At 38.4% G+C, this 22967-nt stretch overlaps 1 protein-coding gene across 1 annotated transcript; it reads right to left on the bottom strand.

Moving 5' to 3' along the window:
• Positions 1-234: 234 nt before the first annotated feature.
• LOC108433355 (trypsin) lies at positions 235-16019 on the bottom strand. The gene is made up of 5 exons (XM_017707860.2): positions 15942-16019; positions 9275-9434; positions 7086-7227; positions 2977-3240; positions 235-1010 (listed from the first exon to the last, which is right to left on the bottom strand). Exons 1-5 carry the CDS (start codon positions 15994-15996, stop codon positions 840-842), a joined length of 792 nt encoding a protein of 263 aa, XP_017563349.1. The 5' UTR covers positions 15997-16019; the 3' UTR covers positions 235-839.
• Positions 16020-22967: the final 6948 nt, after the last annotated feature.

The raw sequence follows: 22967 nt of genomic DNA, 5'->3' as shown, positions 1-22967 counted from the left end.
TAATGTGACTCAGATCTGATGTTTTCAGGTCTGTGTCCACACGCAAATCTGATCTTTTCAAATCTGACCTGAGCCACTTTCATGTGTGGTCCTTGATCGGATACATTACATCCAATTCGTGGCCATGTGACCTTGAGATGCTCAAAACTGATTGAAAAGATCAAATTTGCTCTGAAACATCAGCTCTGTCATACTAGGGCAAGAAATCGGATTTGTGCCACTTCAGCCTGGCAATGTGAACGTAATCTTTCATATGTGGTCCTAGATCGGATGCATGTCAGATTGGTGGCCAAGCAACCTTAATGAGAACACTCAGGTCAGAATTCATGTGTTTTCACACTGCACATGCGCCATCCTTCAGTGTTCCCATCGCAGCTGTTTCTAACATGAAGTTAGTGCCAGTAAACTCTGCAGTAAATGTATCTGACCCCTTTTTCACCTTCATCTTCCTCTAATAAAGAACAGCTAATAGCTGCTGAGATGAAGGCTTGTTTTGCTGGTTAGTTTATTTGTTGTTTGTGAGGCACATCATTCAATCATGTGACATTACTGACTATAATGTGTACATGCAGGTTGATTCAGTACGCAGGTTCGTTACCTACACGAATTAGAAGGATTTGAGCAGTGAGGCTTGTAATGTGAACTCAGCCTTATCCTGGTTTCTATTTTTTAACATATCATAACTTACTCTTTACAACTTTAATGTATTAACATAACAGGAAGATTTATATCATTAGCATTGATTTTGGCATGCATTTTCATGTGCTTTCAAGTTCAAGGTAACTGAGCTGTTGAGGTTACGCAGGTGTTGAGGTTGTGCAGGTGTTTAACACTACAGTCTAATTCCTCAAGCAGTTTCCATAAAAGCTAAATATGGTGTCGTCTATCCACTTGCGGAGCTTGGCCACAGCGGTGTAGACTCCAGGATACTGAGGATCTGCACAGCTGTTGCCCCAGGAGACTATCCCGTACACTCGGCCCTCACACACCAGTGGACCCCCAGAGTCCCCCTGCAGAGAGGAACGACATATTAAAGCTCTGGCGCAATCAACTTAAGTAGCCTTATTATTACAGGGTGAACTCAAGTGTTGAAATCAGTGCACAGTGTACATGATGAAACGAGCTTTATGTTCACCCATGCAGAATAAAACCTGAGTAATTATGCTCAGTTTAATTGGTCATTTCACCCTAATTAATGGGGTGCCACACCTTTTTACTGTTTGACATCTTTCAAATAATTCAGGCTGTCTGGAAGTTAATTAAGAAACCTATTTTTTTTTTCATTCTGAAGATTGTAACCTTAAATACTACAAATACCATTATGTTTCGCAATAGCTGGATTACAGCATTAAGCTGCACTCAGATGGCAAGTGTATTCCACTCAAAAGGCCATTATATCCTATGGCAGCATGCTGATTCAATGCGCTCCACTCACAGCAGCTAAACTCATTTTTCAAATGCGATTTTGCTCATTTTTCTGCTGGAAAAGCTCTGCTTTGTGTCACTTTTCAGGTGATAACCAATCAGAAAAGGGGGTGGGTAGTAGGCCTGGTTTATGAAATAGACAACGTATACACCTTACCACCGTAGATTAGCAAGTTATATCAATATAGAAATAGAGTGTCTTTTTGCTAGTTGTGGTCTTCAAGGCACTATGGTTTTCTAATGCTTAAACCTTAATAACCTTAATAAGTGCTACTTTCTTTAGTCTTTAGTGTGATATGGAGTTGAGCTTTCGGCCATAAAGATCTGCTCCACTACTTCTCGGTAGTCCAGATTTGGACTATGCATGTGCAGCAAAATTATAATATTTCCAATAGCATTTTTCAACATTCCTGCACATGTGTAGTCCAGATTGGGGAGGCTGATGTGCATTTTCGCACATATGTAGATATATGTTTCTGGTTTAAATCTGGTAGTGAAACTTTGCTTTAACTAAAGTTTAAAGTTATTTCCAGCTACTGATGTGTTGTGAATTTGTTAACCATGAAATATGTTTACAAGCAAAGTGCACTGCTGATGCCGGCAATATCAGTTAATATCAATAACATTAGCAATGAAAGACACATTAGCAGACTATACTAGGCAGAGCTCATAAGAGAACTATGGATAACCAACAGCAAACTAACAAAAGCAACAGCAAAGTGGAACATGCAGCCACTGTTGCTCTCACTGGAGATTAGAATTAGAAGCTGTTCGTCTTATTTTCATGTTCACTCTGCATTCGCAATTTTATATTCAGGTTTAAGGTGAACTGAGTGTTACATACATTTTGGTGAAGTGTATTTTGTCCATTCATATAGCTAGAACAAAATGCACTGCTTTTGAAATGGAAAATCTCTATCTTTAGGGTCAAACTTGAGCAATAAGACAGATGTGATTAGTTACTAGGGCTGTCAAATTATTAAAATGGTTAATCATGATTAATCACATAGGCTTCTGTAGTTCATCTTGATTCATTTATTTAATAATTTGAGAGTAATTGACGTTTTATTATGTTATTATATAATTATATATTCAGTTACACTGTGAGTTGCATTTACGTTCAATCTACATTCTATTAACATGGTTGTGTTTTTCTTCTAGCTCCCTTTGTGTAGCTTGAGGCAAAATATAGTCATATTTTTTTTTTTCTTAAAGTTGGATTATAAGCTAAATGTATTAGGGATGTTCATCCCTAAAAGTCAAGATTACATGAAAAATTTATGCTAAGATAAGAGATGCACACTAGAGTGTAACATTATTGGGATGAACATTTAATGGGAACTTGTCAATGCTTTGTACAGCTTGTCTAACCAATGAAAGAATGCATTTGTTGGCAAAGCACAGATTCCTGAGTGGAAAAAAAAGCTTTGCTAATTGGTCATTTAGCGTCTGGCGAGATGCTCCTCTGTACACTAATCATAAGCAATTTTAGAGTGAAGTATTTATTTTAATGCTTTATTCTTGAGATACTGTAGTAGCTGTGTAGCTTACACTGCATGCATCCTTCCCTCCTGCAGCGTAGCCGGCACAGATCATGCTGTCTGTAATGGTGCCGTTGAAGGAGTCAGTGCTGTTGCATCTGGAGTTGGACACTATGGGCAGCGTGACGGTGCGGAGAGATGTTGGGATTCCTCCGGTGGGAGTGGTGAACCCCCATCCGGACACTCTGCACACTCGCCCCTCGGGCAGAGTAGCCCCCTGGCGGGGCAGTGGAGCAGTGGACACATAGTTGTTCAGAACCACTGGCGTCTGCAGCTGCACAAAAGAGAAGCAACAAGGTTTTGTCCACATGCACAGCATGAAACAACATGCATTCAACTGATGGAGTGGCTTCACTGTCCATGTATGTTCAAATGCACAGCATATGCACAGAAAGTTTCATATAATTGTTGTTTAGTCTTGTTTTTGTACACACTTTTGGTTACTTCATATTCTTCCAGTGTACATATGTAATTAAATTTTCCCTGATAAACCTTCTACCTGCTGTTGTAGGAGAACATGCGGAGGAAGACTTGCTTGAGCTGGATTTTAGATCGGTATATTTAATCAGCACTGAATTTAAAACAGCTTCTTCTTCCTGCAGTGTTTAGTGAATCCCCCTATCTGTGGAAAGTCGGTTTAGCTTGCAATCTAAATAAGTGAAGAGTAATGTGTCATGTTGAGATTCTAATTACATGTTTAAGTTCATTTCAATGCAAGCAGTTTTGGCTGGTAATCCTATTTGAATTTACAATTGCTTTTTTTAAAAAATTCAATGTACACCTGGAAAATAACATTTTTACTAGTTAAAAATTTTACTAGAGAATTTTTGTTATTTGACATTTGATTCCTGAGATCAAGAAAATTGGGACAAAATAAGGAAAAATTAGGAAAACTAAATGGCTTACCATAGTACTGAATTAACATCGTGTCAGTAAAATTTTTATTGCATGGAAAAAATGGCACGTTAGTTCACGTTAGTAAAAATTGTTAGTACAATTACGATAAACAAGCTTTAATTCTTACCAGTGAGCAATGGATTCCATGTTAAAATCTAATTTCTACAAAGTTTTATTTTAAGATGCTATAATTTTTTTTAGATGTGTCATTTTTCTAATATCAACACCATTTTTCTATAAAAGAAGATGTGATTCTGGATTAACAGCTAAAGGCAACTTTATGAGCTTTACTTTTTTGCCATTTTTCTGTTGTAAGGGTTTTCAGATGTGCAACTGTGCAGGTCCTTCATTGTTGTATTTTGCACACATTCCCAATGGGCGACAGGTCTGAAATGCACACAGGCCTTGCTTTTGTAATACGTGCAGAATGTGGCTTGGTGTTGTCATGTTGACATAAGTTTTGGGTGTTCCTGAAAAAGAGAACGCAGCATATATTGCTCCAAAATGTGTTCAGTGTTAATAGTGCCTTCATAGATGTGCAGTTTACCCACAGATACCACCCCATACTATGATAAAATGTGGCTTTTGAACTTCATGCTGGTAACAGTCTGGATGGTTTGAACTGTTGACTTGTAAGATCATGTGACGTGTTTCTACTGTGTATCAGTCACTTTTGAGACAAGCTATAGCCCAGAGAAGTTGTCAAGCAAGCAACGTTTATTTATATAGTGCTTTTTACAACAGGTGTTGTCACAGAGCAACTTTACAGAACAATAATACAGAAAGAAAAAGAAAAGAAAATCCTTGTTTTAAAATTGGCGGTGTTTCTGGGCATTGTTGACATATGGCTTGCATTGTGCATTGTACAAACTTAACTTCCATTTTACAATGTTCCTAGCATTAAATTGCTATTGACCTGTTTTTTAGAATGTGTTGCAGGCATCAGCTTGAGAATAAGCATATATTTGCCAATAAACAATAATGAAGTTGATAAGATAAAACATTATGAATCTTGTCTTTGTACTGTTTTGGTTCAAATACAAGTCAATAAATAAATCACTGCTCTGTTTTTATTTGCTTTTGCGTACTGTCACAAGATTTTTGGAATTGGGTTTATAATTGAAAGAACAACGCATTCTTTCATCGAACATTTATGTTGGTACTGTACTGTTTCTCTCAGCATCAAGTCTAGGTCTAAGTTTAGAGCTGCAAAAATGCCAAACACCAGCAGCACAAACATCTCTCTTGTTTTCAACTCCCACTAATGAGGCGAGCTGCTTCTTTGGGTCGCCGGCAATTTACGGTTATTAAGTTATATAAGTGACATTAAAAGGAAAGCAAAATGCATTGTTCAGAAGTAGAAAACTAAGTGGGGTAACTTTTAAGGACACCACCCGCTGCAGTTTTGTGTGAACCTTAATTGAACTAGCAGAGTCTACTGAACATGCAAATGAGCTGCTAGATGTGTATCATAGCAGAATAAAGATTCTAGGTGAATTTCTGCCAATTCTTTCCTCTTATTTTTCCCCCACTAAATGTAACTGAATTGGACAGACTTTTGTTTTCCTGGAAAATCAATAATTCCTTGAGATGTCGGTGTTCTGGCATTTTCTTTCAGTGGACTGATAAACTCCCTGTTGCTGGAGTTTGAAAGGCCACTTTCTTTTAAACATTCAGACCACTTTCTTATAAACATCAAAACCACCACAGAGCACTGGCTGTCAAAAAGCTGCTATCAAAACACTGACTGCGGTAATGAGAATTGTCTTGTAGTGGCCCAGTTCTCTAAACTCCTGTCATAATAGGGTTTACTTTCATTATCTTGAAATTGCATTGGGAGCTCTTCAGTGCATTTAACTCAAACATCCATTTAGAGACACAGTACACCTACATCATTTTAAACCCCAATGTACCGTCTTCACCCTGCAAAATTCAGTTTGGGCAAATGAAAGAATTTTAAATGTAGGCGATTCATGTCATTTTTATGAAGATAGATTGTGGCTGCCTTACTGAGTACACTACCAATTATTTTGAGTTCAAAAAAATCCAATCAATAAAAGGTAACTGAACAATAACCACCAAGGTTGCTTTATAAAGACTTAACTATATATACATACAGTACTGTGCAAAAGTCAGAGACCACCTACCATTTATTTAATATCCAGGAAATAATGTCAATTAAATACAGATTATACATTCTCCAGAGGAGATTTTAATCCATTTGCAAAAAGAATGGAAAAGTCAAAGGAACAAATGTGAAGTTTTCAAAACTGAAAGCTGGAAACCATCATTTTTAGCAACTATGCCAGACCTGGTAGACCACCAAAACCTTCCCTGTCAGATAAACAGTACTTAAAGCTTTCATCTTTGAGAGAGAGGAGGAAATCAAACTCCACTCTTGCTGCAGATCTGAAAAAATCCACAGATGTTTCTGGCCATCCAACTCAAAGCTATGAGTCTGAAAGGATGTGTAGCTGTCAAGAAGCTGAAACTGACAGCCCAGGTCTCAACATCACTGAATATGTTTGGGATTTTTTGGATTGTGAGAGTCAGAAAGTGTCACCAACTTCTAAGACTGAACTTTGGAGGTGTGGAAAAATATCCCTGCAGATTTCTTTGAAAAACTGAAAGTCACACATAAGAATAGCTGCTGTAATAAAGTTAATGTGCTGAAACACTGATGTATTTACTTCTTATTAATGTTTGCTGTAATTTTTCTGTTAAATATATAAATTAATAGCCATTTTGACTGTCAAGAAAGTAAATGAAAGGTGTTTTTTTGCACAGTGCTGTACTTGAACTTGAATGATGAATTGAGAAAGCAAATTATAATAAAAGATTAATCAATTAATTGTGATATACACACATACACACACACACACACACACACACACACATTTTGTTAATGCACACATCATTTTTGCATTCCTTTTTAAGAAAGTCCTCTATTCACTCAACAGGGGATTTGCTTTGTGAAGTCACTGATGAAAAATCCTTTGGGTTCAGATGAGGAATCCCTGAATGCACTTTGCATGTGTAAAGAGTATCAGTGACCACTGATTGCAGCTAATGACTACAGTAATTAGGCCATGCCACAGCACAGTATTGATTTCACTGGCTTACTTTGAGCAGCTTAGCATGTCTAAGCTGTCTCTTACCCTAACCACAGTTACAGTGTGGTGTTATTCACCCTAATAAAGGTGGCAGTACATTGTTGCTTACCTTAATGAGCATGATGTCTGCATTGTTGGTGGTTTTGTTGTACTGCGGGTGAGGTATTAGGGAGTGTGGTGTGCGGTACTGCTCTGTGCCTTCATATGTTCCTAGAGAGTAATCTCCAGCTACGATCCTCATGTTTCCAGCACTAGAAACAACGCACACGCAATATGGTCAGACAGAGGAGAACACTGTGGTGGATATTGACCACTCAGTGGCTTCACATATGATGTTGCTGTAAAATTCCTGCAGTGTTGTATATGAAAAGTGTCATAGCAGCTGCCTGTTTTTATAGTTTGAAATTGTGGAATTCTTTGCCTACTGAGATCTAGCAGCCACATTGTGAATGACAACTCCAAACATTTATACTTAAATATATTCATTGTCATTTTTCATCAAAGGTAAGATATAAATGGTCAATAAACATTTATCCTTTTGTGTAAAGCACACCGCCACTGGACTCTGAAACAGTGGACATTCTGTGGAATGATGAATCACGCTTCTCTATCTGGCAGTCTGATGGACGAGTCTGGGTCTGGCGAATGTCAGGAGAACATTATGTGCCTGACTGCATTGCGCCAACTGTAAAGTTTGGTGGAGGAGGGATAATGCTATGGGGTTGGCCTAGGTCCCTTAGTTCCAGTGAAGGGAAATCTTAATGCTTCATCATACCATGACATTTTGGGCAGTTGTGAGCTTCCAGCTTTGTGGGAACAGTTTGGGGAAGGCCCTTTTCTGGAAGCTCTTATGGTTACAGGCAGGGGAACCAACTCCATATTATTGCCTATGGATTTAGATTGAGATCTCCTGTGGGTATAATGTGCAGGTTTCCCAGTACTTTTGTCCATGCAGTATGTATGTATAGATATATTTTCATTTTCTGCTGCTGTGGAAGCCTTAGTGTCTGTGAGTTGCTTGGTTAGTGTGAATTTCCTAAATACCATGGTTTCTCTTTCCTGGCTCTGCCCTCTGTGGTCTCCCTTCTAGTATATTGTTATTATTGTTATCTGTGTCTTGTTTGTTACCCCACAAGTATCAAGTTATCCCTAAAGTTTTTGTCTCTGTGTCTGGTTGTGAATGGTCTCTTTTAAAGAGACTGAGTGCTGGTACTCTATGCTAAAAAAGGTCTTACAAGCCTGACATAAACTGTGTTTACTTATGGGCTGTTTACTTATGTTTTTTAATTCCACAAATGGATTACAGTAGTAAAGCAAATACATGTGTGTAGCAAATCATGTAATTGCACAAGTGTATTTTCAGAGCTGTAACTCTTCAGAGCTATGTAACAGGGTAAGTCCTATTAGTAAAAGGTTTATAACAGAACTTTCATTTCTGATGGTAACAGAAAATGTAAATTATAATGCTATAACTCTCTATTCTTTGTGTAACTATAAGCCAAGTATATACTCTAAATAATGATTCAATGTTTTAACTTAAAAAAAAAACTAACCAAGCCTTAAATTTTTTTTCATTAAACTTCAAATAAGAAGTTAACATAATGTAAAATAGATATTGTTCTGTTAACTTTTAGACATTCAATGAATTTCAGCCAGGTTGTTTACTTTTTTAAGTTAAAACATTCAATCATTTTTACTGTGTAAGCACAGTAACAGACATTTGACGACATTGCTGTATATCAATTTTACATCAGATGCAGTTCAGGCAGGCCTATGCCGGGAACCACATTTCTTCCACTTTGGGTCTTGAGTGTTTCAGAGTCATAAAGCTCAAGTTCAGCCACAAGTCTTTATTGATTTTGTTAAGACTCAAGTGATCAAACCTGTGACTCGAGTCAACACTCCCGTGTTTAGATCCTTCAGATATGCACGCCTTGCCTTGTTCTCTCTTTGTGTGATTTGTATGTTTTGGCTTGTATCACTTTCCAGCATTTGTTCCAAGCCACTCAAACTGTCTCAATCCTTACAATGCGATACCTTTCTCATCTACCAAAAACTCTCAGCACAAACACCAGCATGACCTATTTCTTTACCGCGCCTCTCTTTTTGCTGTCTAGTGCCATTTTGAGAGTGCCTGTGTGTGAAGACATTGATTTTTTTTTTTGCAGATCCATAAAAACACTAAATTGTTGGAAAAATAGGTCAAAATATCCAAAAGTTCTTCTTGGTCAAAAACAGTTATATAAGAGTGAAACTTTACATAAGTGTGTCTGAATGAGGCCCGTGCAGGAAGCTTACCCTATATTGCAGTGTGCAGCGGTCAGCACCCAGTACTTGTTAATTAAAGTGCCTCCACAAAAGTGCTGTCCCACAACACTCTGGATGGACACAATGTACTTGATGGAGTACGGAGCAGGAGCATAGCCACCTATTATCCGGCCCTGTATCAGCTGCTGACCTGCGAAACACACAGGGAGGCAGAGAACATAATACACTTCACTCAGCCGCTATTGTCAAAGGCAAATTGACTCCGTTAGCAAGTTGACTCCAAATTGTGTTGACTCCACAAATGAGAGGCCTGTGTGTGAGAAAGCTTTTTAAAGCTCAAAGAAGCTCTGCATAATGTAAAGGATCAAGGAAGAACTTGTCTAGAACCTTTGTATCTTTTTTCAAACATGGTTCTTTAAGGAACCAAAAATGGTTCTTCTGTGGAATAGCTCAAAGAATACTTTGTGGCACTTTATTGTAAGACCATAAGGTCACACATCCCTTAAGTAAATAATATAATGTAAAATAATGTATATTTTATATAATTTGTTACATAATTAGTATAATTAACATATAATTAGATAGTGGCCCTAACTAACTTAACTAAGTCTTACTAATTTCCACCATTTGAAGATAGTATGCCACAATAATAACTTAAGTATCTCATATTAAGACAACTTGTCATAATCTAGAGACACTATCTCATAATTGTCCTCATAAATGAGGACACATTTTTTTGCAGACTTAAGCACTTCTTTTCTGTTGTTTTCAATGAGAGAGAGACATTGTGCATGCTGGTAACTTTGTCTTTTATGGCACTGCTGTGCTTTGTGCTGAGTACCCTACATCATGAGCTTTTTCTGTGCGGACCAATCTGATCAAAGGTAAGGCAGAGCTTTATAGTTGTAATAGATTACAGTCCTTCATGATACTATATTATGTCATTTTGAAATACTAACCCATATGATCTCATATTTATGGCTTACTATCACATAGACAATAGCTCATCATTTTGAAACTCATACTATCTCATAATTATGACGTAGTATCTCATAATTAGACAATTTGTCATCATTCAATATACTAACTCATGCTATCTCATGATTATGACTTAGTATCTCATAATTAGTCAATTTGTCATCATTTTGAAATATTAACCCATATGATCTCATGGTCATGACGTAGTATTTGATAATTAAATAATTTGTCATCATATTAAGATACTAACTCATACTATCTCATATGTATGACTTAGTATCACATAAATAGTCAATAGCTCATCATTTTGAAACTCATACTATCTCACAATTATGACGTAGTATCTCATAATTAATCAATTTGTCATCATTTTGAAATACTAACCCATATGATCTCATATTTATGACTTAGTATCTCATAAGTAGACAATGTGCCACCCTTTTAAAATACAAACCCATACTACCTCATATTTATGACTTAGTATCTCATAATTAGACAGTTTGTCATCATTCAATATACTAACTCATGCTATCTCATGATTATGACTTAGTACCTCATAATTATTCAATTTGTCATTATTTTGAAATACTAACCTATATGGTCTCATGGTCATGACTTAGTATTTGATAATTAGATCATTTGTCATCTTATTAAGATACTAACCTATGCTATCTCATATTTATGACTTAGTATCTCATAAGATTTTGTCACCCTTTTAAAATACTAACCCATACTATCTCCAATTTATGACTTAATATATTGTAATTAATCATTTTAAGCTACTATCTCATATTTGTTTTCATTAGGTATCTCAATATCAATTTGTCATAGTTTTAAGATCCAGTCTCATAGTATCTCATCTCACTATGGCTTAGCATTTCATAACTATAATGATATATATTATCATTAAGATAAGTAGTATAGGATACAGTACACCACATTATTATGATGTATGAAATAATAATTCTAAGACACTTTATTTTTTATCTGATTTACTATCTAGCTTACATTTACTTAAAACTAAAACAAGTTTTAAAAGAAGTTCTAGTAGAAACCAGTTTCCATACTTGACAAGTAGTTGACAGTGCTGAGTACATGTAACAGTAATGCCAGCCCTGATGGAGACGTTTTTCTATGCACTATGACCTTTTCCACAATATTAAAATGTATTAGTGTAAATTCAATTAATTGTATGAATGAAATGTATGAATGTATGATAAAAAAACCTGCCAAACTCATGGCAGACCACTATAAACAGTAGAGTGTCAAAATGTGATAGATAAAACTACATAGCCTATGAAAGACAATGCCAATTAATGATTAATGGTGTGGTTGCAGGTTTTCCTTCCAACAAAGCAGGAGCACACCTGATCAATTGTTCAAAGACCAACTAATTAAACAAGTAAAGTCCAGTGTTCTCTTGCTTGATGAGAATGAAAACCTACAGCCAAGCCACTTCATGGATAACACTCGGGCCCCCTTTTTTAAGGTAAAAGCATGATGAAACAACGATTTGGATATCATCATTTCATCATTTCTGGAGAACGTTGCTTAGTATAATATTTATTCATGCATGAAAATCTACATCTCGACCTCAGCGAGCATGAAAAGGAGAAGTGGTGTGATATAACATCTCATGTTCTTTTCTGGCTGCTAATTTTGCCAGTATGGTAAGTTAATACTAAACAAAGCTCAGTCCTAAACAATGTGCCCCAAGTGTGAGGTGTGATTTTCCCACCTCATTGCTCCCATACACAGACAACTGTAGCTAGAATACAAGCTAGAATAAAAGAAATGGAAACCCCACCAAACGTGGAGCTTTAAGTGGTAAGGCCTCCCTACCTTCCCTGCCCTTGAAGATATCAATCTTATGACAATGCATTTGCACACAAGCTGTAGTTATAGTAACTCTATACAACCTCAGCGTATGACTGAGTTCTTGGATTGCCACTTAAAATGCATACAAGCCAGACTGATGCACATTATGCAATAGAGAAGCAAAGGGCCGCAACCTCATGAGGATCAAATCACTCATGAAGGTCCTATCAGATGGCAATTTTTTGCAAGATCACATGGAGAGCCAGCATATCTTATCTCACAAAGAAAGTGAACTGCTCTCTTCAAAGGACAATAGTGTCTGTCCATTCTGTCACATTTCAGTTCACGTGTAAACTGTACAATAAAACAGCCTGAATAAAAGTCAATGTGATATTGACTAGTCTGAAATATGCAGTACACTGGGGTTATGTATTTTAATACTACATAAGTGGCCAATATACAAACCCAATTTCTGGAAAGGTTAGGACATGTACAGTACTGCGTGAAGGTTTTAGGCATCTAAGCAAATTTTTAAACAATTTACCTCTAAAGTGAGTTTATCACAATATACATTAGAATAAAGTCGTATTCTTAATTCAAATAAACATAAAAACAATCAAAAGTAACAAGAATTTCTTGGGTCCATATTTTTCCCTGACACCTTCACAGCCGCCACAGAGACTTGTTAGAATCAAAAATTACATCATGAGCACAATTTACTGAGCACTGATTGGTCAAACCAGAAGTTGCTTTTTAACTACATATAATACTGTAATACTGGGCTTCCTCGAGGAGCGGCCTGAAAATGGTTATATGGCTTGTGATTATAAAAGGGGCATCCACCAAAGACTCAGTCTTTGCAAGCAAAGATGAGTTGTGGCTCATTAATTTGTGCCAAACTTCGTGAGAGAATTGTCAGAGAGTTCAAAAACAACATTTCTCATTGCAGGTTTGCAAAGAATTTAAATCTTTCGCATTACATTACCGGCATTTGGCTGACGCTCTTATCCAGAGCGACTTAGAATTTGATCATTTTACACAATTGGCCTGACTGCATGTCTTTTTTTTTGGACTGTGGGAGGAAACCAGAGAACCCGGAGGAAACCCACGCAGACACGGGGAGAACATGCAAACTCCACACAGAGAGGACCCCGGTCGGGGAATCGAACCCAGGCCCTCCTTGCTGTGAGGCGACAGCGCTACCCACGACGCCACCATGCCACCATCTACAGTAAATAATATTGTGAAAAGATTCAGGGAATCTGCAGAAATCTCAGTCCATGTAGGGCAAGGTCAGAAAAGACTGTTGTATATGTGTGAGCTTCGAGCCCTCAGATGGCACTGCATGAGAAACCGTCATGCTACCGTGTAAAATATAGCCACATGGGCTTAGGAGTACTTTTGAAAACCATTGTCACTCAACATGGTCAGTTGCTGCATCAAGAAATATAACTTCAAACTCTGCTATGCACAGAGAAAGTACAGTTTCCATGCAGAAACGTCACTGAGTTCTCTGGGCCTGATCTCATCTCAGATGATCTGAATCTACATTTCAACTTGTTTTTGAGAAAAATGGATGGGCATCAGTGCCAACCACATGGGTGACTTGCAGATCGCTGTTGTAGGAACAAAAATTCATATCTCCATTTTTTTATTTCGATTTTCAGTTTTTGACATAATTTGAAAGTGCATGTTGGCCTTTACATTGTGTGTAAATTTCATGAAGGATGGACCAAAATAAATGGCCAAAAATGACTTGGCAAAAAGTCTGGGTCCATTGACTTACATTGAAAGTAATGTATGTTTTCCTTCTCCTGTAAAGTTATCATTTTGGAGATACAAGGTTTTGTTCCAGCAGCAGTGATATGTGTAAAGGTACTATTTACACTGTCAATGTATTGTGTATAACGAAGAGGAGAATCAGACAACGACAACAACGGACTGTGGAGCACATGGTCTTTTTCCAAGCATGAACAGAAAAAAATCTACTTGCAAAACTGCAACAATCAGTATCTTCATTTCCCAAAAATATAGAAGTGTAATTAAAGGGAAAAGTTGATGTAACACAGTGGTAAACATGCCTCAACCTTTGTGTGAGTGTGCTGCAGGCATCAAATTCTAAAATTGTTTTTTATATTAACAAAATACAATTAATTAGGTGTGTGAAAACATACTGTTTAATAATTATGGCTTTGTATCTCATAAAAAACAGTTTATAATAATTTTAATAAACTGTCTCATATCATCTTGAATTGTGTGAAATATTCTAAGGGATTATCACAATACTGAAAGACATTTTCATGAGACACTATTTTATAATATGTAATAATTACAACTTAGTATTTCACAATGAGACAATTTATCATAATTTAACATGTATCATAGGAAAACTAATGGCTTGAAATATACATAGACATTCTCTTTTTCATACTACATAAGCCTTTTCACAATACACAAATGTTATCTGAATACTGTATAATAATAATAAAAAAATAATAATAATAGTTTTTCAGAGGTTTTGTGAACAAGACAAAACTGTAGCATCATATTTTTAAATTCAACATTTGCAAAAAATTTGCACTAATAATTAATAAAATAAGATGACGTCAGAATAGGCTGACCAATCAGTTACTACCTATCATTTGTTATTAAATGCAGTTGATTGTTGTTTGCACGCTCTCAATAATTGTATAATACATGTGGTTGTTCATTGTTATACTAATGATACTCATCAAGTGTATATATATATATATATATATATATATATATATATATATATATATATATATATATTGTCTTATCGGTACATCAAAATCAAATCAGTAAATCACTGATGGACAGCAAAACATTTTACTTTAGTATAATGTGACAGATTTCTGTACAAACTTGTCACTTTTCCTTTCCTAAGAATATCCTGTTTTCCGAGGATGCACTTGATGCTTGAAAATGCCTCCGGAATAGGCTTATCTTTATCCTTGAAAGAGCCCACCATCTGTCAGTGAAAACTAAACTCAACAGCGTCGGCTCATAAATAATGGCAGCACAAACATAGCTTTTGTATAATACATCTTACCCCTGACAAAATGTCAGCCTGTGCTTTAAAGAAACTTTGAAGAAACTCAAAAACAAGCCGGAAAGAAGGCATGGAGGGACAGGAAAGCGGGAAAAATGCACTTAAAAGATTGTATAAGAGGCATAGAGCTTTATAACTGTTCTTAATAAAAGGGAAAACAAGCAAATAATGTGATGGTAACAGTAAAGAAAAAGAAGCAGTAATATCTCCATTATATGTCTTCTTTTTCAGCATTATCACTTCTTCATTAGCCTCCACTTTGACGTCAATGCTTTAAACCAAGCAATGGTTGAGTAAAGTTTATTCGAGAGAGTGGAACAGTGAGCAATAATTTATTGGTGGATTGAATGGACCTGCCAGAGGAGTAAGGATGGACCATACTACTATACTGTGGGGCCAGGCCATGTAATGCCTTAAAAACAAGCAATACAATTTTCTAATCAATTCTATACTTGACTTATGTGTGCATATTGATTATTATTTACTCAAACTTGGCTCAGCCAATCAGATTTTAGAATTATCCGTTTTATAAACAACTTTTAAAACATGCTTAGATATTTTAATATTAAACTAAGAAGAACCTAAAAAAACAAAGCATCAAATATTACATTATTATTTATCATAGTTTTATCCATTCAACACAGAAGATGTTATTTCCCGGTGAACCCCTTGTTGTTGCCTTGCTGTGTTCTAGTACCCTGGTGCATGAGTGCTTGGATCACTTCAAATCTATATTTATCTATCTTTTCTCTTTCTTTAAGTCAAGTGCATTAAAAATGGTGCCACACCTAAAACTCTCTTTAAACTGCAATTAAAAGCTGTACTTACAGGTGACAGCAAGGAGCTCCAGGAGGACGCAGAGCAAGAGCACAAGAAGATTCATGCTTTTAGAGGCGTGTGATTGAGCACTCCACAGGTGTCTGGATGAACTGAGAGAAACTTTGCCGTCCCCATACTCTGATTGCTCCACAAAAAGGGAAGGATCATTTCAGCACTCTCGGGTTTCCAAGTTCCGATTTCCGTTTCCATGGCCACCGTGACGACGGCAGATTCGGACAATATATAATTGAAGCAGAGCTCGCTTGACCCCACCTGTGACCTTCAGCTCCAGACCTATCATTACAGCCTCCTTCTGTACCCCCCAACTTTTCTTTTGCATTGCATTACAAGCTAAAATGAGCCTTTTTTATCTGCAGGGAGCAGAACCTTCGGCCACATGGTGTAGGTGTACTATTTAAATATAAACAGACATAATTAATTATGTAGTAACATAATGAATCACATTTGAATTCAGTTTACATTCTGTATTGACAGGTTTGAGCCTACTCTTATTTTTGAACGTTTGCTTTTGTTACTTATGGTTATAAATAGTACTGGGCAATATCTAATATCTACAAATTATTATTATTATTATTATTTTCACAAGCTTCAAAAAGGCCTATCGATTGTGATTTTTTTCTCCAGTGATGCCACAGCCATCTGTAGCTGGGAGCCTTAAAATGGTCCAGCTCTCTCTCTCTGGCTACAATGGTCCACCCCTCCATGTTCCACCAGTGTGAGTGTCTGTTATCTGATGTGAGTGTCTGATGTTATCTGTAGCGTTCTCCTCCGTGCATGATGCGGCATTATCAGCAGAATGAAAATATTCAGCCTTCACTCTCTCGGCTTTGCAGAATAATGTGAAGCATTAAATATTAAATATGCCTTAATGTTTGCACAGGCCACCTTTTATATTTTATACTTTTCCAATATGTTAAAATCAGCAAATAAACACTAACTGTGCATTAAGATGTGCAGAAGTATGTTATCTGTAGGGGATTTGTTTACTAATGTTCACTTGGAAAATCAACAAAAATGAAAGCTGTAGCACAAGTTCTGCAATGCTACATCACTCATTACTTTGACCAATCACACGCTTCCACCTCTCTTTAAAATGACTTGACTTACACATCTGCTTTGCTGCTTTCAGATGCTGACGTTTCATCGTTCCCCTCCTTCCTCCCCACTGCCACCAGTTGGTCCCCGCCCGGTTACCCAGGGGATAGGCTCCGTCCCTATACAGCAGGATCTGCGGGGGTCTAAACATTTGAAGACCTGGGCCAACAACAGGGCCCATGCCAAGGACTTTAACTTTATCAAATTGTTAAATTGGGGATCGAACTGGCAACCTTCCGGTCACAGTGCCAGTTTCCTAACCTCCAGCCTACGACTGCCCACAAACTCAAACATGTGGGAAAAGTCTTCAGGCACTTTTTTCCGTAGTCTTTAACATTTTTTATATGTTTATTTTCTTATATCCAAGCAATTTATTATATTAAATATTATATATAAAATAAAATAAAGAAAAAAATAGGACTGTTTTAGGGTGCAATTATTTAGCTGAGTAGTTGTACATTCTAAATTGGATGTCACTGTACCCGTATTGGCATACTTCCCTCATACACTTCTATTTTTTTAAGCATTGTTTTTATGCATTAAATTGTCCAAGATTAGGTTCCTGCAAACCTCTTCATGATCTGTTATCCATAACAATTACAATCCTCTCATTTGAAACATAGGCACCCCATGAGCAACCACTAGCAAATCTGTAGGATAAGGGCTGTGGCTGTGCTTTAATTGTGCTTTTAAGGTGAAGCAGGCTAGCTAACCTAGAGGAATAGGCATTTGATCGGTTTGGAGGTCTATGAGTCAGACGGAAGCAAACGCCTCCATTCTAGCTCATGTACTCAATGTCAGTCATTTACAGTGGGTTGCAAAAGTATTCAGCCCCCTTGAACTTTTCAACCTTTTGCCACATTTCAGGCTTCAAACAAAAAGATATGAAATTGTAATTTTTTGTGAAGAATCAACAACAAGTGGGACACAATTGTGAAGTGGAACGAAATTTATTGGATATTTTAAACTTTTTTTAGAAATAAAAAACTGAAAAGTGGGGCGTGCAATATTATTCGGCCCCTTTACTTTCAGTGCAGCAAACTCACTCCAGAAGTTCAGTGAGGATCTCTGAATGATCCAATGTTGACCTAAATGACTGATGATGATAAATAGAATCCACCTGTGTGTAATCAAGTCTCCGTATAAATGCACCTGCTCTGTGATAGTCTCAGAGTTCTGTTTAAAGCGCAGAGAGCATCATGAAGACCAAGGAACACACCAGGCAGGTCCGAGATACTGTTGTGGAGAGGTTTAAAGCCGGATTTGGATAGAAAAAGATTTCCCAAGCTTTAAACATCTCAAGGAGCACTGTGCAAGCGATCATATTGAAATGGAAGGAGCATCAGACCACTGCAAATCTACCAAGACCCGGCCGTCCCTCTAAACTTTCAGCTCAAACAAGGAGAAGACTGATCATAGATGCAGCCAAGAGGCCCATGATCACTCTGGATGAACTGCAGAGATCTACAGCTGAGGTGGGAGACTTTGTCCATAGGACAACGATCAGTGGTACACTGCACAAATCTGGGCTTTATGGAAGAGTGGCAAGAAAAAGCCATTTCTCAAAGATATCCATAAAAAGTCTCATTTAATGTTTGCCACAAGCCACCTGGGAGACACACCAAACATGTGGAAGAAGGTGCTCTGGTCAGATGAAACCAAAATCGAACTTATGTTTGGCGTAAAAGCAATACAGCTCATCACCCTGAACACACCATCCCCACTGTCAAACATGGTGGTGGCAGCATCATGGTTTGGGCCTGCTTTTCTTCAGCAGGGACAGGGAAGATGGTTAATATTGATGGGAAGATGGATGGAGCCAAATACAGGACCATTCTGGAAGAAAACCTGTTGGAGTCTGCAAAAGACCTGAGACTGGGACGGAGATTTATCTTCCAACAAGACAATGATCCAAAACATAAAGCAACATCTACAATGGAATGGTTCACAAATAAACGTATCCAGGTGTTAGAATGGCCAAGTCAAAGTCCAGACCTGAATCCAATCGAGAATCTGTGGAAAGAGCTGAAAACTGCTGTTCACAAACGCTCTCCATCCAACTTCACTGAGCTCGAGCTGTTTTGCAAGGAAGAATGGGCAAACATTTCAGTCTCTCGATGTGCAAGACTGACAGAGACGTACCCCAAGCCACTTGCAGCTGTAATCACAGCAAAAGGTGGCGCTACAAAGTATTAAAGCAAGGGGGCTGAATAATATTGCACGCCCCACTTTTCAGTTTTTTATTTCTAAAAAAAGTTTAAAATATCCAACAAATTTCGTTCCACTTCACGATTGTGTCCCACTTGTTGTTGACTTCACAAAAAATGTCAATTTCATATCTTTATGTTTGAAGCCTGAAATGTGACAAAAGGTTGAAAAGTTCAAGGGGGCTGAATACTTTTGCAACCCACTGTATATCATTTTTCGGCTTGTAAAGAGCATTACCTATCAAATGAGATCAAGATCATGACGGTAGCTGATTTTACTTTGGATAGGCTGTTTCAGGCAAAACCTTGAAAAAAGGCAGGGCAATTCAGAACAAGTCTGGACCATTTTCTCAAAACACTGTGGTAATAGGAGAGAGTGCAGCTGGATGGAAGTCATCAAGACTGTTGGTGAGTGTTTTCTTTGGTACAGGAACAATGGTTGCAATTTTAAAGCATTTAGGAACCACAGTCAGTTGCTGCAAACGTCCAGCTTTATCTTTGATAAGTTAAATATCACTGCCTGTTATCTCTTAAAACTTCACTGTCCTTTCATATTAGCAGTTTTCACTGCATCTGAACTAGTTGGTGATGAGGATGCGAGCTGTGGCCCAGTTTCCATGTTTGATGAAAGGCACTGGAGCGTTTGACTGATGACCTGTGCTCAGTGGACTTGCCCCAGATATGGTTCAGGCTGTTGTTAAAAATGGAGCTGCTCTCTGACAGAGCTCATTCGTGACACTCCCCCATCCATTTCACCCATCCCCTCTTCAATCCTCATCACTAGGGTAAGTGAGTAGCCCCCTTTGGAGCCTGACACTAGCCATGTTTACATACAGCCTGATAATCTGTTAATAATCCAGCTCAATCGGAATAGAATACATCCATGTAAACACCTCAATCAGAATAGACTAATCCGGTCAACATGGCGGAGCAGAAACTGGTCTGCAGAGGAGACGAGGTTTATACTCTGATCTTCTCAGCTTATGTGTCTCAGAGCACGACGTCTTTCTTTTACCACTACCTTTATAAGCACATGTGAAGGACGTTTTATCTGAGTCTGACATCAGTTTAAAGCAAATAAAAACACAAGCACACCAGATTAAAACTCGCCTCTGACTGGACATCGTGATGTTCGCTGCCATGGTAATGTTTACTCTAAGCGCTGCTCCACGCATGCTAGTCATTTTGCATCGGATTACTTGTAGTGGGCATGTAAACGAAGATTTTCATCTGGTTGTTGAATGGAGTGAGAATAAACACCTCAGTCTGAATCTGTAATGTGATTGTATTCAATCGGACTGGCAAACATCTTTGCATGTAAACACAGCCACTGTAGCATTCTTCATTTGATCAAGTTTCCTCTTTATACACTGCTCAACAAAATAAAGGGAACACTTAAACAACACAATATAACTCCAAGTAAATCAAACTTCTGTGAAATCAAACTGTCCACTTAGGAAGCAACACTGATTGACAATCAATTTCACAGCTGTTGTGCAAATGGAATAGACAACAGGTGGAAATTATTGGCAATTAGCAAGACACACTCAGTAAAGGAGTGGTTCTGCAGGTGGGGACCACAGACCACTTCTCAGTACCTTTCTGCTTTCTGGCTGATGTTTTGGTCACTTTTGAATGTTGGTGGTGCTTTCACACTCGTGGTAGCATGAGATGGACTCTACAACCCACACAAGTGGCTCAGGTAGTGCAGCTCATCCAGGATGGCACATCAATGCGAGCTGTGGCAAGAAGGTTTTCTGTGTCTGTCAGCGTAGTGTCCAGAGGCTGGAGGCGCTACCAGGAGACAGGCCAGTACACCAGGAGACGAGAAGGAGGCCGTAGGAGGGCAACAACCCAGCAGCAGGACCGCTACCTCCGCCTTTGTGCAAGGAGGAACAGGAGGAGCGCTGCCAGAGCCCTGCAAAATGACCTCCAGCAGGCCACAAATGTGCACAACTCCATGAGGATGGTATGAGGGCCTGACGTCCACAGATGGGGGGTTGTGCTCATAGCCCAACACTGTGCAGGACGCTTGGCATTCGCCAGAGAACACCAGGACTAGCAAATTCGCCACTGGCGCCCTGTGCTCTTCACAGATGAAAGCAGGTTCACACTGAGCACATGTGACAGACGTGACAAGAGTCTGGAGACGCCGTAGAGAGCGATCTGCTGCCTGCAACGTCCTTCAGCATGACCGGTTTGGCAGTGGGTCAGTAATGGTGTGGGGTGGCATTTCTTTGGAGGGCCGCACAGCCCTCCATGTGCTCGCCAGAGGTAGCCTGACTGCCATTAGGTACCGAGATGAGATCCTCAGACCCTTTGTGAGACCATATGCTGGTGCGGTTGGCCCTGGGTTCCTCCTAATGCAGGACAATGCTAGACCTCATGTGGCTGGAGTGTGTCAGCAGTTCCTGCAAGATGAAGGCATTGAAGCGATGGACTGGCCCGCCCGTTCCCCAGACCCGAATCTGATTGAGCACATCTGGGACATCATGTCTCGCTCCATCCACCAACGCCACGTTGCACCACAGACTGTCCAGGAGTTGGCGGATGCTTTAGTCCAGGTCTGGGAGGAGATCCCTCAGGAGACCATCCGCCACCTCATCAGGAGCATGCCCAGGCGTTGTAGGGAGGTCATACAGGCACGTGGAGGCCACACACAATACTGAGCCTCATTTTGACTTGTTTTAAGGACATTACATCAAAGTTGGATCAGCCTGTCGTGTGTTTTTTCCACTTTAATTTTGTGTGTGACTCCAAATCCAGGCCTCCACTGGTTAATCAATTTGATTTCCATTGATGATTTTTGTGTGATTTTGTTGTCAGCACATTCAACTTTGTACAGAACAAAGTATTCAATGAGAATATTTCATTCATTCAGATCTAGGATATGTTATTTCAGTGTTCCCTTTATTTTTTTGAGCAGTGTATATTGTGCTAAATATAACTATTATGCATTCACTTTTACCAGTATCAGTGCAGACCACAAATATAACATCATTATTATCATCATTATTTTACAATCACAAAGCAATATTTTAAATTAACCACTCTGCTTAGTTCAAATGATCCTACAGTGAAAAGAATATATTTAAAAAGAAGATATTTACCAGGGTTATGCCTTGATCTATTTAAACCAAAGGCACTAATTGAGATAACAAAAATTGAAAATATGCAAAATCATCATTTATAGGTTACTTTCTATTAGGTGTTGTCCATCCCAAACTCTAACCCCTAAATTTCAACTTTTGAAAATAATACTTAAAAATATTTTCCACGTTTTTTTTCAATGTGTTTCAATATCAAAAAATACAGAGTTTTGTGTCACTATCTTGCACTTTAATATGAGAAATGACGCTCTACTCATATAATGGCAATAAAGCTGAATTGAATCTACACCACATCTCCTCCCTTTCCATGGTCAGTTCCCTCGGGTGCTGACCGCGGGCCTTTTTCTGGCTGACCCATTGAAAATCACCCATTAAAATCTCTCTGGCTGCCTCATCTGCATGATGGAGCGTGACCTGGGCTCACTGAACGCACTCTCCCTCGGGTGGCCCTTCAAGCCACTGCTTGCTCTTCCACGAAGAGGGGTCAAGGCTCCCAGTGCAGGTGTTGAATACTCTTAGCAGAACAAATTCTTAGAAGGGAACTGAAGCTGAACTCTTTAATGTATGAACGGTTTGAATAGGACTTGCATTTTTAACATGTG

This window comes from Pygocentrus nattereri, chromosome 9, assembly GCF_015220715.1.
Source record: "Pygocentrus nattereri isolate fPygNat1 chromosome 9, fPygNat1.pri, whole genome shotgun sequence".
Classification (NCBI taxonomy): Eukaryota; Metazoa; Chordata; class Actinopteri; order Characiformes; family Serrasalmidae; genus Pygocentrus; species Pygocentrus nattereri.
This window is presented reverse-complemented; position numbering and strand designations above follow the sequence as displayed.